At 42.1% G+C, this 18,267-nt stretch overlaps 1 protein-coding gene across 1 annotated transcript in view; it reads right to left on the bottom strand.

Moving 5' to 3' along the window:
• Window positions 1-18,267, bottom strand: part of LOC140739704 (unconventional myosin-If-like) — a 156,560-nt gene that overhangs the window by 109,727 nt on the left and 28,566 nt on the right. The window contains exon 2 of the mRNA XM_073068126.1: window positions 16,983-17,120. Within this exon, the coding sequence (XP_072924227.1) occupies window positions 16,983-17,120 (138 nt within the window). The remainder of the gene's footprint in view (window positions 1-16,982; window positions 17,121-18,267) is intronic.

Here is an 18,267-nt window from a genome sequence, read left to right on the forward strand (position 1 = left end):
CAGACATTTTAACCATGGCAAAAATCATCAAGTAAATAGCAAGTACAGTAGTTAATTTGTTTTGAAAGACTATGGGAGGTGGTAAAGAGAAGTTCCAGTCTTCGAGTCATATAGAAAGAAACAAACTGAATTTATAGACACAGAGCTTCTGCAGATGAGTGGATTTACTGAAATAATAACACAAATGACTCAAAATACTTTTGAAATGAAGTCACTGTTTTAATTTATGGAGAAGGTAGGTCCGTTTTAAGGCTCACTGTACAGGTTAATGGATAAATAGTGATCAGTCTGCTGTTCTTCAAGGTAATTTTGCAGGATCTTATGCAGGGGTAAATGCATTATATAAAGGCCAGCAATAGAATGCTCCATCAACACTCACTGAATGGGGAACCACGGAAAATGTCAGCACACACAAAATACTGGAGGAACTTGGCAGGTCAGGCAGCAGCTATGGAAAGGAATAAATAGTTGTGTTTCTGGCCAACACCCTTCATCACGACCATATATCAAATTTTTGGAATGAAGCTTGAATGTGTAACTTTCTGCCTCAGGGTCAAGACTGTATGGACAGCCACACTCAAACGTCATCTATAAATTTACTGATGACACAACTGTTGTCGGCAAAATCTCAGATTGACAAGGAGGTGTACAGGAATGATTTAGTTCGGCTGCTTGAGTGGTGTCACCACAACAATCCTGCACTTAACATCAGTAAGAGCCAAGGAAATGATTGTGGACAAGGAAAGGGAACACACACCAGTCCTCATCCAAATGAGGACTGGCTGTAGAAAGGCAAGCAGTTTCAAGTTCCTGGGTATCAGCATCTCTGAAGATCTATCCTGGGCCCAATATATTTGTGCAATCATGAAGAAGGCATACCAGCAGCTATACTTCATTAGAAGTTTGAACAGATTAGGAATGTCGCCAAAGACTCTGGCAAATTTCCACAAATGTACCATGGAGAGCATTCGACCTGGTTGCATCACCATCTGGCATGGAGGGGGCACTGCACAGGATCGGAAAAAGGTGCATGGGGTTGTAAACTCATCCAGCTCCATCGTGGGCACTAACCGCAGCATCTAGGACATCTTCAAAAGAGAAAGCCTCAAGAAGGTGGCATTTCTCACGAGAGACACCCAGGACATGCTCTCTTATCGTTACTTCCATCGGGGAGGAGGTACAGGAGCCTGAAGACACATATTCAATGATTTAGGAACAGCCATCAGATTTCTGAATGGTCCATGAACCCATGTATACTACACTGCTAATTTTCTCTCTTTTGGACTATTTCTTTTTATGCATTCTGATTGCAATTTATAGGTTTTTTAAGTATAGCACTGTACTGCCACTGCAAAACTTCATGCCAATGATGATGAACCTGATTCTGATTCTGAAGAACGGCCATGAGCAAAGGCAGCTGTGCTGAACATTTAGTGATTGCTGGAGCAAGGTGCAGGGAAACTGACCTCTTGGACAGTACATAACTCTCTCTCTCACTGCCGCTTTCTCGTGCCTTCAGCTGTGAAATGGAACCGAAATCCACATCTGCTGTGACACAAGGACAGGCATTAGTAACATCTCTATCGCTTAGATTATAGTGCACTTTTAGGCATCCAAAACTCAGAGAAAGGCACTGAATTCACAACTAAATGCCTTTTCTGTGCATGAGTGCTAGTGAGAAGTACAGAGAAGCAAAGGAAGTGGAATCACACTGAATACGCAACAAGTTCTCGAAAGGCAAGTTGCAAAGCTTTCCTGAGGATATTGCAACATTAGACATTGACAAACACAACACCTCTGTGCTGCTGTACCACATCTCAGAGAGAAGACTACAAGACCGTAAGGTATACAGTAAGAGCAGAACTAGATCACTTGGTCATCGAGTCTGCTCCACCATTCCATCATGGCTGATTTATTATCCCTCTCAACACCATTCTCCTGCTTTCTCCCCATAAACTTAGTGACCTTTTCATGTCACTACTTGACAAGATGGCTGAGAACTGTCCCTTTGAGATGTAGCAATAGCAATTGCGGATAGCTCACTGGAGGGGGTTACACCACCAGTCTATATTAGGCCATCAGCTGTACACAGTGAACCTTGTACATAGGAAGGAAATGGGTTTGACCTCTTACCCAGGCTGAGTTAGCTAAGCTAATCTGAAGCAGGTACAAAGTCAGCTCAACTGAGTTATTCTTTGTTTGCAGTGGATGACCACGACTTCTTCTGTGCCTCATCATACAATTCACTCTTCATGGAGTGGTACTGAACTGCTTTCCTAGCCATTGGATCTCACTGTTAATCTCATCCGCCCAGTCCACCAGATCTGGCTTCACAAGCTAGGACAGGTATGTCCCTATCTCACTGGGGTATGAGGCCCACCAGCTACTCTCACCTGGTTTAGCCCGGCTGTCGAAGTGGTGTACCGGGTGTGGCTGCCGTCACACACAAACAGCTACCTGGAATCACAGGTGAGAGCTGAGTGGGGACCAAAGTTGTCCAGGGAGGGGTAGCACCTCTGGTGAAGTGGCTTGTAGTATCCATTCTGGGCAGCTCACTCACAAAGCATTAGGTGCATTGTATAATACAGGGCACACTGTCTGTTTCAGGACTCCGGTCCAATGTGCTATGGACAGCTTTACAAACTCTCATATCATCCAGCAGATGGCAACAACACTGCACACACCCTTGTGCCAGCTCGCTTGCCAGTCCTCCCAATCCATCACCACCTGCTCTCCCAGCAGTGACACTGACGCTAGTCGGCAATGAACCTGTGATCAGCTCTGGCACTTACAGAAAGTTTGTGTTATGAACAGACCATTCTGAATGAGCCTAAAGCCAGATCTAGTGAAAACTCCAAAGGATGCCTGGAAAAAAGTTTCCTGTTAGTATTTGTAATTGGCAGAGACTTGTGGCAGTGAATGGGTCAAAGATGGAAGGAACTTGTGGCAGTGAATGGGTCAAAGATGGAAGGAACTTGTGGCAGTGAACGGGTCACAGACGGAAGGAAAGAAACTGTCTTCTTGCAAGGAAGTCTGTAGAGGTTTGTGCTAATGCTAAGGTAGCTGGGGCAAGTCAGGATTTATGTGCGTCTGTGATAAGAAAATGCCACATCTTCCTTCCCATTCTCAGTTGGTGCTTGGTGCTGCCACCCAGGTCCTTTGCTCTGAAGGAAAACACAGAGCAGGACATTCCTGTCCGTGCTGAGATGAATTTTTCTGACACTAATTTGAAAGATTAGACTGGCAACTTTAGGAGTGTGAAGGCATGATCCATATTTGAAGTTTTAGCCAAAAAACCATGTCCTCTTGTTCATTTTACTTTCCCGCTTAGAAATGTTCATACTTTCAATATTTTTGGAAATTAATTTAACAATTTTTCACTCAACAAACTTGCATCAACTCACCGAATGAACTCAGAAGCCCCAACTTTGCAGACTTAACTCCTTGTGTCTCAGGTAACTAGGTTACACCAATGTCCACAGAGGATCTATATGGCAGGAATGATGTCAGAGAAGTAGATTCCTCAAATGTGGGCCATTGTGCAGGTCAGGGAAGGAGAAGTGATTGAAGTTTAGGTCAATAGTTTGGAGCTCTTGATCTGATCCAGCCAAATTGGTGAGTACTTGCCTTTATGTGTAAATCAGGAAAGTGAACCAAGCTTACCTATAGGAACTGAAGGCATTTTATAACTGCACATGGCTTAAATGAAATCAATTTCGTCAGCCTCTCCACACACTTTTCCAGAGTCACCCGTTGACCCCTCATGGTTCACTTGTCCACACTGCAACCCAACCCCCTTCATCTACTCTCCCCACTCAAGGCTGCCCTTGAGCACCTTGTTGCACAGCACCATAGTGGTTGGTGTAACACTGTAACAGCGCCAGTGATCTAGGATCAATTCTGCTGCTGTCTATGAGGTGTCTGTACACTTTTCCTGGGAGCACATGGGTTTCATCTGAGTGCTCTGCTTTCCTCCCACTTTCCAAAGACTAGGATTAGCCTCGATGTTAGAGAGCAGTAGACATGTTGGTGCCAGAAGCATGGCAACACTCAGGGGCTGCCCAGGACCCAGGACAACCCTCACTCATCTGATTTGATGCAATCAACGTATTTCACTGTATCTTTTGTTGTTTTAATGTCCACATTTCAAATGAAGCTAAACTTCACATTTATCTTAATTTTAATATAACTGAAGCCAGTGAAAACATCAGAGAGAATGTCCAGCATCTTTAAATGTGAACTTCCAGAAACGTTTTGGTAAGACACATAATTAAATGTGACTATGATGACTGTAATTAGTAGCAATTACAGTAAGTAAAGAGCAGGGACAGAGTAGAGTTCAGAGGAAGGCAGGGTGTGGCCTAAGAATTGTGTGGGACAGGCAACCTGATTATAAAATAATTTAAACAAAGGCACAAGATGAAAAATATCAAATTATTGGACAGAACTGAGAGGGTCAATGTAGGCATTTGCAGGAGAACAGAGAGATTAGTGGGTGAACAAAGCCTATAACAGAGAAAACGTGCCCTTAAATATAGATTCCATACACAAGCATGACTATGGCCCATACTGACAGCTCAAAACCTTCTCACAGTCCTTCTCCTAGTCTCTGTACTAGCAAAACACCCCGGTCACCTTTCTTCATGTCCAAATAAAAAACATCAACCCAATAAGCTCATTTCAGTTTACATCATCACTCCACAGTGTTACTCCTAGTCATTTTTCTCTGTTGTTTCTTTTGTCTAAAATCTCATAAATTTAAAGTTTTCATTCTTACTTTCAAATGCCTGAAGGCTCCCCCTCTGTCTCTGTATCCTCCTCATGCCTGTTAACCATCGGAGATACCTGCTTTCCTCCAGGCAACTTCTTCATGCAGAAGGTGGTGCACATATGGCATCCGTCATTAAAGACCCCACCACCCACCACCCACAGCATGCCCTCTTCTCATTACAACCATCAGAGAGTAGGTGCAGAAGCATGAAGACATCCACTCAACATTTCAGTAACAGCTTCTTCCCCAACACCATCAGATTTCTGAATGGAGAATGAACCCATGAACCTCGGTATTTTCTCTTTTGTTTTTGCACTACTTTTTTACCATCTATAGATTTGCCAATGAGACAATTGTTGTTGGCAGAGTTTCAGATGGTGACGAGGAGGTGTTTGGGAGTGAGATAGATCAGCTGGTTGAGTGGTATCGCAGCAACAACCTTGCACTTAACATCAGTAAGACCAAGGAATTGATAGTGGACTTCAGGAAGGGGAAGCTGAAGGAACACACAAGTCTTCAATGAGGGATTAGAAATGGAAAGGGTGAGCACTTTCAAGTTCTTGAGGGTCAACATCTCTGAGGATTTATCCTGGGTTCAACATATTGATGCAATTACAAAGAAGGCATGACAGCAGCTATACTTCACTTGAAGTTTGTGGAGAATTGGTATGTCATCAAAAACTCTCACAAATTTCTACAGATGGACTGTGAAGAGCATTCCAACTGGTTGCATCACCATCTGGTATGGAGGGGGTCACCATACAGAATCAGAAAAAACAGCAGAAAGTTGAAAATTCAGCCAGTCCCGCATTGGCACTAGCCTCCCCAGCATCGAGGACACCTTCAAAGATCAAAACCTCAAAAAGGTGGCATCCATTATGGAGCCCAATCACCCAGGACATTGCTACCATCAAGAAGGAGATACAGGAGCCTGAAAACACACACTCAATGTTTCATAGAAACATAGAAAACCTACAGCACAATACAGGCCCTTCGGCCCACAAAGTTATGCTGAACATGTCCCTAGCTTAGAAATTACTAGGCTTACCCATAGCCCTGTATTTTTCTAAGCTCCATATTTCAGGAACAGCTTCTTCCCCTCTGCCATCAGATTTCTGAATGGACGATGAACCCGTGAACACTATCTCAGTATTTTTGTCCTTTCTTTTTCACTACTTATTTAATTTCATTTTTATATATACTTCTTATTGTAAGTTACAGTTATTATTATTATTTATTGCAATGTACAGCTGTTGCAAAACAAAAAATTTCATGACATATGTCAGTGGTATGAAACTGGATTCTGATTCTCAGTGTTAAAGACTGTCAGTGGTGAGGTGTGATGTGGTTACAGAGAAAACAATTGTGTAAGTGATGTTCATGCAATTTGAATTGTTACTGCATAGTTTGAGCCAACATTTGGAATTCACAGGGAACCTGCAGGCTAGTACGGAGGCTTTGCGTGACTGTAACTCTTAAACAGAAACCTTCTCAGAATCCAACTACTGAGAAAAGAATTATTTCCAATCAATCCTGAGGGGAAATGAAAATAATATTAATAATGCAACACAAATGAGGAAAGAAGACCAAGACATTACTTAAACTAAAAACAAATACAAAAAAGTAAAATCAAGGGTCTAGCATGTTTTTACAACACACACAAAATGCTGGAGGAACTCAGCAGGTCAGGCAGCATCTATAGAAAAGAGTATAGTCGACATTTTGGGCCAAGACCCTTCAGCAGAACTGCTAGAAGCGTGGAGACATTTGCAGGCTGGTCCCAGCACAACCCTCACTGATCTGATTTGACGTAAGCAACACATTTCACTGCAGGTTTCAGTGTATGTGCGAAAAATAAAGCTAATCTCTACATTTTTGTTTATAGTGTATTTTATATATTGCATTGGACTGCTGCTGCAAAACAACAAATTTCACAATGTGATTTTAAACACTCTGATTCTGATTCTTTCACACACACTATTAGTCCTCTGATACCATCGATAAACATTCACAGGTCAGCCATTACAGCTCTCACAATGAAGCTGCTCTATTCTGTGGTGATTTGACTAGATCCATTGTGATCCACCCCAATCATTTACAGAGTTCAGTGGGAATGGCCACCTTACCACAGAATCCATTGGGAATGGCCACCTTACCACAAAATCCAGTGTGAATGGCCATCTTACCCAGAATCCAGTGTGAATGGCCACCTTACCACATAATCCAGTGGGAATGCCCACCTTACCACAGAATCCATTGGGAGTGAGCACCTTACCACAGAATCCAGTGTGAATGGCCACCTTACCACAGAATCCAGTGTGAATGGCCACCTTGCCACAGAATCCAGTGTGAATGCCCACCTTGCCACAGAATCCAGTGTGAATGCCCACCTTACCACAGAATCCAGTGTGAATGCCCACCTTACCACAAAATCCAGTGGGAACGAGCACCTTACCACAAAATCCAGTGTGAATGGCCGTCTTACCCAGAATCCAGTGGGAATGGCCACCTTACCACATAATCCAGTGGGAATGGCCACCTTACCACAGAATCCAGTGTGAATGGCCACCTTACCACAGAAACCAGTGTGAAGGAGCATCTTACCCAGAATCCAGTGTGAATGGCCATCTTACCCAGAATCCAGTGTGAATGGCCACCTTACCACAGAATCCATTGTAAATGGCCACCTTACCACAGAATCCAGTGTGAAGGAGCAATCTTACCCAGAATCCAGTGTGAATGGCCACCTTACCACAAAATCCAGTGTGAATGCCCAACTTACCACAGAATCCAGTGGGAATGGCCACCTTACCACAAAATCCAGTGAGAATGAGCACCTTACCACAGAATCCAGTGTGAATGGCCACCTTACCACAGAATCCAGTGTGAATGGCCATATTACCCACAATCCAGTGGGAAAGGCCACTTGAAGATATTATAAGACCATAAGACATAGGAGCAGAATTGAGCTATTTGGCCCATCGAGTCTGCTCCGCCATTCAATCACAGCTGATTTTTTTTATCCCCTCCTCAGCCCACTGCCTGGCCATTATGTTTGAATGTACTCAGTAGATGAATTTATAGCACACTTACAGATTGGCATGTATAACATTGTGGGCATTACTGAATCATGGCTGAAAGATTATATATGGGAGTTTAATGCACTGTATTGAAAGGATAGGCAGAAAGGCAGAGAGGGTGAGGTGGCTCTGTGGTAAAAAATGAAATTAAATCATCAGAAAGAGGTGACATAGGGTCGGAAGGTGTAGAGTCTTTGTGAGTAGAGTTAAGAAACTGCAAATGTAAAAAGACCCTAATGGAAGCTGTATACAGATGTCCAAACAGTAGCAAAGATGTGGTTTACAAATTACACCTGGAGACAGAAAATGCATGCCAAAAGGACAATGTTATGATAGTGAAGGAAGAATTTCAATATGCAGGTAAATTGGAAAAATCAGGTTGGTGCTGGTTTCCAAGAGGGGGGATTTCTAAAATGCCTACGAGTTGTTTTTTTAGAGCAGCCATCTGGGATGAGCCCACGAGGGGATCAGCTATTCTGGATTGGATGTCGTGCACTGAACTGGAACTGATTAGAAAGCTTAAAGTAAAGGAATGCTGAAGAGACAGTGGTCATAATATGATCAAATTTACCCTGAAATTTGAGAAGGAAAAGCTAAAATTAGATGTATCAGTATTAGAGTGGAGTAAAGGAAATTACTGAGGATTGAGAGAGTTGCTGGCCAAAATTGATTAAAAAGGAACACTGGCAAGAATGACAGTGGAGCAGCAATGGCTGGAGTTTCTGGGAGCAATTCAGAAGGTGTAAGATAGATACATCCCAAAGAAGAAGTATTCTAAAGGCAGGGTGATGCAACCATAGCTGACAAGGGAAGTCAAAGCCAACATAAAAATCAAAGAGAGGCTATAACATCAAGCCAAAATTTGTTAGAGGATTGGGAAGCTTTTAAAAATGAGCAGAAGGCAACTTAAAAAATCATAAAGAAGGAAAAGATGAAGTACAAAGGTAAGCTAGCCAATAATATTAAAGAGCATACCAAAAGTTTCTTCAGATATATAAAGTGTAAATGAGAGGCGAGAGTAGATATCGGACTGCTGGAAAATGATGCTGGAGAAGTAGTAAAGGGGAAGAAGGAAATGGTGGACAAACTAAATAATTACTTTGTGTCATTCTTCACTGTGGAAGGCACTAGCTGTAAGCTGGAGGTTCAAGAGTGTCAGGGGGCAGGAGTGAGTGAAGTTGCCATTACAAGGGAGAAGGGACTTGAGAACTTGAAAGGCCTTAAGGTACATAAGTCACCTGGATCAGATAGTCTACATCTCAGGGTTCTGAAGGATGGGGCTGAAGAAATTGTGGAAGGATTAGTAATAATATTTCAAGAATCTGGTGTGAATAGTCACCTTACCACATAATTGTTTAATTGTTTATGATTGTTTAATGTCAGTTCCAGGACACAAGTATAAAGGAAATCTGAATAATTGTTACTCTGGATCTGATGCGACATTAAAAAAACACAATAAGATAAAGAACACAATAATAATTAAAAAAACACAATAAATACAAATACATAAGATAGCTTACATACACAGATTGATTGTATGTCCATAAAGTGACACTAGGCACAGGAATATCTGGATGTAAGGTGACAGACAGGAAACGATAACATAGTAGTTGTTGGGGGTGTGGAGGGGCGACTTAGCGGGTTGGGTATTGATCAGAATCAGAATCAGGTTTATTATCACTGGCATATGTCATGAAATTTGTTAACTTAGCAGCAGCAGTTCAATGCAATACATAATATAGAAGGAGAAGAAAAAACAATAAATAAGTAAATCAATTACAGTATACCTATATTGAATAGATTAAAAATTGTGCAAAAAGCAGAAATAATATATATTAAAACAATGAGGTAATGTTCACAGGTTCAATGTCTATTTAGGAATTGGATGATAGAGGGGAAGAAGCTGTTCCTGAATTGCTGAGTGTGTGCCTTCAGGCTTCTGTACCTCCTACTTGATGGTAACAGTGAGAAAAGGGTATGCGCTGGGTGCTGGAGGTCCTCAGTAATGGATGCTGCTCTCCCAAGACACTGTTCCTTATTGCTTGGGGAAAGTAAATGTTTTTGAGTCTGATGGTCCTGGTGTGGATGCTACATAGCCTCTTCCCTGATGGGAGTGGGACAAACAGTCCGTGAGCAGGGTGGGTGGGATCTTTCATGATGTTACTGGCCCTTTCCCAGCACCTTTTTATATACAAGGGGTGATTGATAAGTTCATGGCCTAAGGTAGAAAGAGTCAATTTTAGAAAACCTAGCACATTTATTTTCCAACATAGTCCCCTCCTACATTTACACACTTAGTCCAGCAGTCATGGAGCATACAGATCTTGGACCTCCAGAAAGTGTCCACAGATGGGTGATTGATAAGTTTGTGTCCTAAGGTAGAAGGAGATGAGTTATACACTACCTCCTCCCATAGATGCTGTCTGGCCTGCTGAGTTCTGCCAGCATTTTGTGTTTTTATTTTGAGTTATACAGCTTTTGTTACATGCACATGCAGTTTAACACTTTGAGTGATTATGCAGGTTGAAGTTAATGACTCATCTCCTTCTACCTTAGGCCACAAATTTATCAATCACCCTTCATATATGTCTTCGATGGTGGGACATATACAAAGAATCCAGTTGCACAGAAAGTATGCAATTCTCTGATTTCCCTGGCCTACTCAGACAAGGACCAAGTCATATATGGGCAATCACCAATGTAAGCTTACAATAGCATACTATAGTACAAACATGGCTGGCAAGGGAAGTCAAAGCTATTGTAAAAGCAAAAGAGAGGGCATACAACAAAGGAAAAATTAGTGGGAAGATAGAGGACTGCAAAATGTTTAAAAACCTACAGAGAGCAACTAAAATAATCATTAGAAGGGAAAAGATGAAATATGAAAGCAGGCTAGCAAATAATATCAAAGGGATAGTAAAAGTTTTCCTATATTAAAAATAAAAGAGAAATGAGAGTAACATAAGACCACTGGAAAAGAGGCAGGAGAAATAATAACGGGGGACAAGGAGATGGCTGATGAACTAGATGAGTATTTTGTGTCAGTCTTTGCACTGTGGAAGACACTAGCAGTGTGCCTGATGTTGTATTGTGTGAGGGAAGAGAAGTGGGTGCATTTACTGTTACAAAAGAGAAGATGCTCAAAAAGCTGAAAGACCTAAAGGTACACAAATCAGCTGGACCAGAGGAACTGCACTCTTGGGTTCTGAAACAGGTACCATTAGTGATTGTGGTGGCATTAGAAATGATCTTTCAAAAATCATTAGACTCTGAAATGGTGCCAGAGGACTGGAAAATTGCAAATGTCATTACACTCTTTAAGACAGGAGGAAGGCAGCAGAAAGGAAATTATAGACCAGTTAGCTTGACCTCAGTAGTCGGGAAGATGTTAGAGTCAATTTTTAAGGCGAGGTGATGGTGTACTTGGTGACACAGGACAAGATAGTACAAAGTCAGCATAGTTTCCTTCAGGGAAAATCCTGCCTGACAAACCTGTTGGAATTACAAGTAGGACAGATAAAGGGGATGTAGTGGATCTTGTATATTTCAGAAGACCTTTGACAAGGTGCCACACATGATGCTGCTTACCAAGTTAAGAGCACATGGTGTTATAGTAAAGTTACTAACATGGTTACAACATTGGCTGATTGGTAGGAGGTGGCGAGTGGGAATAAAAGGATCCTTTTCTGATTGGCTGCCAGTGACTAGTGGTGTTCTACAGTGACTGGTGTTGGGGCAGCTTCTTTTTATGCTGTATATCAATGATTTAGATGATGGAATAGACGGCTTTGTTGCCAAGCTTGCCGATGATACGAAGATTGATGGAGGGGCAGGTAGTGTTGTGGAAACAGGTAGGATGCAAAAGGACTCAGACAGATTAGGGGAATATGCAAGAAAGTGGCAAATGAAATACAATGTTGGAAAATGCATGGTCATGCACTTTGGAAGTAGAAATAAATGTGTGGACTATTTTCTAAACGGGAAGAAAATCCAAGAATCTGAGATGCAGAGGGACTTGGGAGTCCTAGGGCAGAACACCCAGAAGGTTAACTTGCAGGTGGAGTCAGTGGTGAGGAAGGCAAATGCAATGTTAACATTCATGAGGTCTAGAATACAAGAGCAGAGATGTGATGCTGAGGCTTTATAAGGCACTGGTGAGGCCTCACCTTGACTATTGTGAACAGTTTTGGGCCCATCATCTTAGAAAAGATGTATTGGCATTGGAGAGGTCCAGAGGAGGTTCACAAGGATGGTTCCAGGAATGAAAGGGTTATCATACGAGGAACATTTGATGGCTCTGGGTCTGTACTTGCTGGAATTCAGAAGGTTGAGGAGGGATCTCATTGAAACCTTTCGAATGTTGAAAGGCCTAGACAGAGTAGATGTGGAAAGGATGTTTCCCATGGTAGGAGAGTCTAGGACAAGAGGGCACAGCCTCAGGATATAGGGGTGCCCTTTCAAAACAGAGATGCAGAAGAATTTCCTTAGTCAAAGGGTGGTGAATTTGTGGTATTTATTGCCACGTGCAGCCGTGGAGGCCAGATCGTTGGGTGTATCTAAGGCAGAGATTGATAGGTTCTTGATTGGACATGGCATCTAAGGTTACGGGGAGAAGGCTGGGAACTGGGGTTGTGAAAGAGGGAAAAAAAGGATCAGCTATGATTGAATGGTGGGGGCAGATGGCCTAATTCTACTTCTTATGTCGTATGGTCTATGGGCTATTAGCTATGACTGAACCAAGTATTCAACAGAAACTGGAATGTTTCTGTAAGGAAAACTTTGAGAAGGAACATAGCATTTTGAAAGATTTAAATACATTTGATAAAAATGTCATTTCCTGCCTCTGCTTCATTGTAAGCCTTGATAACAAGGCCCAATATCAACCAACTATCAGCTAAGTTAGGTCAGTGATTAAAAGGGTTTGTCGGCCTCTGAAGGCATTTTGCAGACTCATTTAAACGCCTAATTGATAGGTTTCATGTTGAAATTATAAACGTTTAGTTGAAAGGGAAGACCTAAGGGCACTCTTAAACTCTTAAAAGTATGCCTTCTTTGGAATAAACTGAAGCAGCCGAAATGTTGTTTGAATTAAAAAGCTGAATATTGTAAGGTAAAGAGCAAAATAAATAATGATTGTAACTGAAAATTAATAGTGTCAAGCTATGCTCTGATTATATATTTCTGTTCTAAAGCAGCTTACAGTTAAACCATTATTTTTTGTTCAAGGTTAGTTCTTGTTTCATATTTAGGACTTCCTGTAATTTGCAGAACTAATTTTCATGATTCATGGTGGACATCTGGATATTTGCGTAAAAAAAAGGAACATCTCGGGATGAAGAGGTTTTCTAAATCAAATGGCCAGCTTTAATGTTGCTAATTTTACATAGCCAGAAGAATAGATAACCACAAGGATCAAACTTCCAATGTATATATATTTATCAGCTTACAAATTATTTCTCAGCTGCGGTATAACCAGTTCTGAAGCCTTCAATGAAAATGACCACAAGATATAGGAGCAGAATTAGGCAATTTGGGCCATCGAGTCCACTCTGCCTTTCCACCATGGCTGATTTATTATCTGTCTGAATCCCATTCTTCTGCCTTCTCCCCTTAACCTTTGACATCTTGACTAATCACGAACCTATCAACTGCTGCATTTAATTATACCCAATAACTTAACTTCCGCAGCTATCTGTAATAATGATTTCCACAGATTTACCACCCTCTGGCTAAAGAAATTCCACCTCATTTCTGTTCTAAAGGGACATCCTCTATTCTGAGGCTGTGCCCTCTGGCCCTAGTCTTCCCCACTACAGGAAACATCTCTCCACATCCACTCTATCTAGGCCTTTCAATATTCGATAGGTTTCAATGAGATCCCTCCTTATTCTTCTAAACTCCAGTGAGTACAGGTCCAGAGCCATCAAACACTCCTGATATGTTAACCCTTTCATTCCCAGGATACTTCTTGTGAGCCTACTTTGGATCACCTCCAATGTCAGCACATCTTTTCCTTGATAAGGAACCCAAAACTGTTCCAAGTGCAGTCTGATCAATGGGGTTGAGTAGGATCTGGGATCAGCTATGATGGAATGGCAGAGCAGACTCAACGGGCTAAATGGCCTAATTTTGCTCCTACATCTTATGGTCTTAAGGACAACACCAAAGAGATGATTGTGACTTTAGGAAGGTGCAGGCTAACACTCCACACTGCACATTCCTGGCTCCTCTGTGGAGAGAGTTAGGAGCATCAGGTTTCTAGGAGTGTACATATGGATGATCTCACCTTGTCCCTCAATACCACCTCTTTGATCAAGAAAGCACAGCAGTGTCTCCACTTCCTGAGGCGATTGACCCCCCACAATACCCCCATTCTAACCAGATTTTTATAGGAGCACCATCAGGAGTGTCTTGACCAGTTGACAGCGAATTATAAGGCATCTGACTGCAAGTCCCTACAAAGGAGTGATTGCGAGGACTGCTGACAGGATCATCCAGGTCTCTCTCCCACCCAACAGAGATATTTTGCAGGGCCATTAGCATTGTCAATGATCCCTCCCATCTGTCCAACAATCTCTTTGACCCTCTACCATCAGGCAGGAGGTACCATAGATTAGGACAGGAACTGTTAGGATGGTTCCACACGGTAGGCTTATTCAGAAAGTCAGAAGGCATAGGATCCAGGGAATTTTGGCCAGGTGGATTCAGAATTGCTTGCAGAAAGCAGAGGGTTGTGGTGGAGGGAGTACATTCGGATTGGAGGGTTGGAACTAGTGGTGTCCCACAAGGATCGGTTCTGGGACCTCTACTTTTCATGATTTTTTTATTAACGACCTGGATGTGGGGGTAGAAGGGTGGGTTGGCAAGTTTGCAGATGACACAAAGGTTGGTGGTGTTGTGGATAGTGCAGAGGATTGTCGAAGATTGCAGAGAGACATTGATAGGATGTAGAAGTGGGCTGAGAAGTGGCAGATGGAGTACAACCCGGAGAAGTGTGAGGTGGTACACTTTGGAAGGACAAACTCCAAGGCACAGTACAAAGTAAATGGCAGGATACTTGGTAGTGTGGAGGAGCAGAAGGATCTGGGGGTACATGTCCACAGATCCCTGAAAGTTGCCTCACAGGTAGACAGGGAGTTAAGAAAGCCTTTCGGGTGTTAGCTTTCATAAGTCGAGGGATAGAGTTTAAGAGTTGCGAGGTAATAATGCAGCTCTTAAAACTCTGGTTAGGCCACACTTGGAGTACTGAGTCCAGTTCTGGTTGCCTCACTATAGGAAGGATGTGGAAACAATGGAAAGGGTACAGAGGAGATTTACCAGGATGCTGTCTGGTTTAGAGAGTATGCATTATGATCAGAGATTAAGGGAACTAGGGCTTTACTCTCTGGAGAGAAGGAGGGTGAGGTGAGACGTGATAGAGGTATACAAGATATTAAGAGTGGACAGCCAGTGCCTCTTCCCCAGGGCACCATTGCTCAATACAAGAGGACATGGCTTTAAGGTAAGGGTTGGGAAGTTCAGGGGGGGATATTAGAGGAAGGTATTTTTTACTCAGAGAGTGCTTGGTGATTGGAATGCACTGCCCGAGTCAGCGGTGGAGGCAGATACACTAGTGAAATTTAAGAGACTACTAAACAAGTATATGGAGGAATTTAAGGTGGGGGGTTATATGGGAGGCAGGGTTTAAGGGTTAGCACAACATTGTGGGCTGAAGGGCCTGTACTGTGCTGTACTATTCTACGTTCTATGAAACAGCTTCTTCCCCCAAGGCCATGAGATTACTGAACTCCCTGCCACCACTTAGGTCTCATCATGCAAGAAGCACCAGTTGCATTATAATGTTTTCTTTTTAACGTGTGTTGTAAAGGCACCTTATTATTTATTTATTTGTTTTAATATTACTTTGTCTTATTTGTGTGAATTATACAGTATGTACTGTGTTGGGCATCTTGGTCTGGAGGAATATTGTCTTGTTTAGTAGTATAAATGCACACAGTTGAATGACAATAAACTTGAACTTAACTTGACTGAACTACATTCAGCATTTCAGCATGCTTTCCCCTCATTACAGGAAGGATGTGGAGGCTTTGGAGAGGGCAGAGTTTATAGAGGTTTATGTGTTAATAATACAGGCTAGAGAGTAACCGACCCTCCTTAATCTGTTGCTCCTGCAGGCAGCTTCGTCACACAAGAAAGCCTGTAAGAATTTTGTAGGATGTGATCCTACCAAGCTCAAGAGAATACAGGAACAGTTTATTCAATCTCTACCCATGCAGCAACAGCCATCCCTGGGACTGTCTGTATTTAGAACATAGAACAGTACACAATGTTTGGCCCACAATGTTGCATCGACCTTTAACCTAATCCAAAATTCCCTCCCATATAACCCTCCATTTTCCTATCATCCATGTACCTATCTAAAAGTTTTTTAACTGTCCCTAATGAATCTGCCTCTACCACGATCCCGGCAGGATGTTCCACTCATCCACCACTCTCTGTGTGAATAAAACCTACATCTGTCATTCCCACCCATATTTTCCTCCATTCACTTTAAAATTATGCCCCCTTATATTAGCCATTTCTTCCCTAGGAAAAAGTGCCTGGCTATCCACTCTATTTATGATCTTGTACACCTCTATCAAGTCGTCTCTCATTCTGCTTCACTCCAAAGATAAAATTCCTAGAAATTAGTTAAATGCAAACTCAGGACTCGGATCTCAATGAAGAGGAGATGATACCCAAAAGCCACCCCTGCAACTCCTGCCTACCCGAACCGATCTCACTTCTTGCTTACTGTTTGACGGCCACATCAGAACAGGACCAAGGGCCTGGTTCTCTTCCTAGTTCTCATGTTTCATTGCTCCTGACTTCTGGGTTTCTTCTAACTTGTTTACAAACTTTACTGCTTATTATTTTGATCATACTTAATGTGAAAGCATCTCTGCCATATCTTTGACAACCTTCAACATACTGCAGGAAACTGTAGACAGTCTGTAACTGCACTGCCTGTGCTTTCAAAGATTTTTTAGAAAGATAAGCTTTATTTGTTGTCACATATACATCAAAACATTAGTGTCAAATAAAATCAGCAAGGATTGTGCTGGGCGGTTGCTACTTAACTGAAAGGATACAAAAATATAGTCGTCCAGATAACGTTTCTTAAGATTTTCCACGATCGCATCCTCGGTGATTTTGGACAGAAGGACCATGTCATCCACCCCACTCTGCTTGACATTGTGACTTTGCCAGTGATATCTCTCTTTGCTCCCCTGTACAAAAAAGTAAATGTAAAGTTTAAATGTTGCCAACCAGGGTAACAACAGTCAAAAGGATGAATATAACATTGCAATTTTACATAACACACACACACGCACGCGCACACACACACCCCCCCCCCCCCCTCAATAATTCCAGTATTACACTCAGTGGCCACTTCATCTGTACAGGAGGTACCTAAGTGGCCATTGAATGCATGTTCATGGTCTTCTGCTCTGGGAGCCTGTCTGCTTCAAGCTTCAATGTGTTGTGCATTCAGAGATGCTCTGCTGTACACCACTGTCATAAACGTGTGGTTATTTGAGTTACTGTCACCTTCCTGTCAGCTTGAACCAGACTGGCCATTCTCCTCTGACCTCTCTCATTAACAAGGCATTTTCGCCTGCTGAAATGCTGCTCACTGGATTTTTTTTGTTTTTCACACCACTCTCTGTGAGCTCCAGAGACTGTTGTGTATGAACATCCCAGGAGATCAGCAGTTTCTGAGATAGTCAAACTATCCTGTCTGGCACCAACAAGCATTCCATGGTTAAAGTCATTTAGATCACATTTCATCCCCATTCTGATGTTTGGTCTGAACAACAACTGAACCTCTTGACCATGTCTGCATGCGTTTATGCACGTGATTGTCTGATTAGGTATTTGCATCAATGAGCAGGTGTACCTAATAAAGTGGCCCATGAGTGTAGATTTTGCATATTCTATTTTTCCCTTTTTTCCTCCCTCGATATATTTATTTTACAGAATGATCTGCCTGGATGCTGTGCAAACAGAAGTTTTTCGCTGTATCTCGGTACATGTGACAATAACAAATCAATTCCTTTATCAGGCCCAGCCAGCATTTTGTTTATGGGCTGAAGTGTCGTAGAGCACTACGGCAAAGAAACAGGCCCTTTGGCCCATCTAGTCTGTGCTGAACTGTTATTCAAAGTTTAAAGTACAAAGCAAATTTATTATCAAATTATGTTTGTGTCATCACATACTAGCCTGAGATTTCAGGCATACACAGTATAACAAAGAAATACAATAGAGTCAGTGAAAAAACTGCATGCAAAGACTGACAAACAACCAATGTGCAAAGGTGTAAATACAAAAATCAAATAATAGAAATATAGAAAACCTACAGCACAATATAGGCCC

This window comes from Hemitrygon akajei, chromosome 16, assembly GCF_048418815.1.
Source record: "Hemitrygon akajei chromosome 16, sHemAka1.3, whole genome shotgun sequence".
NCBI lineage: Eukaryota > Metazoa > Chordata > Chondrichthyes > Myliobatiformes > Dasyatidae > Hemitrygon > Hemitrygon akajei.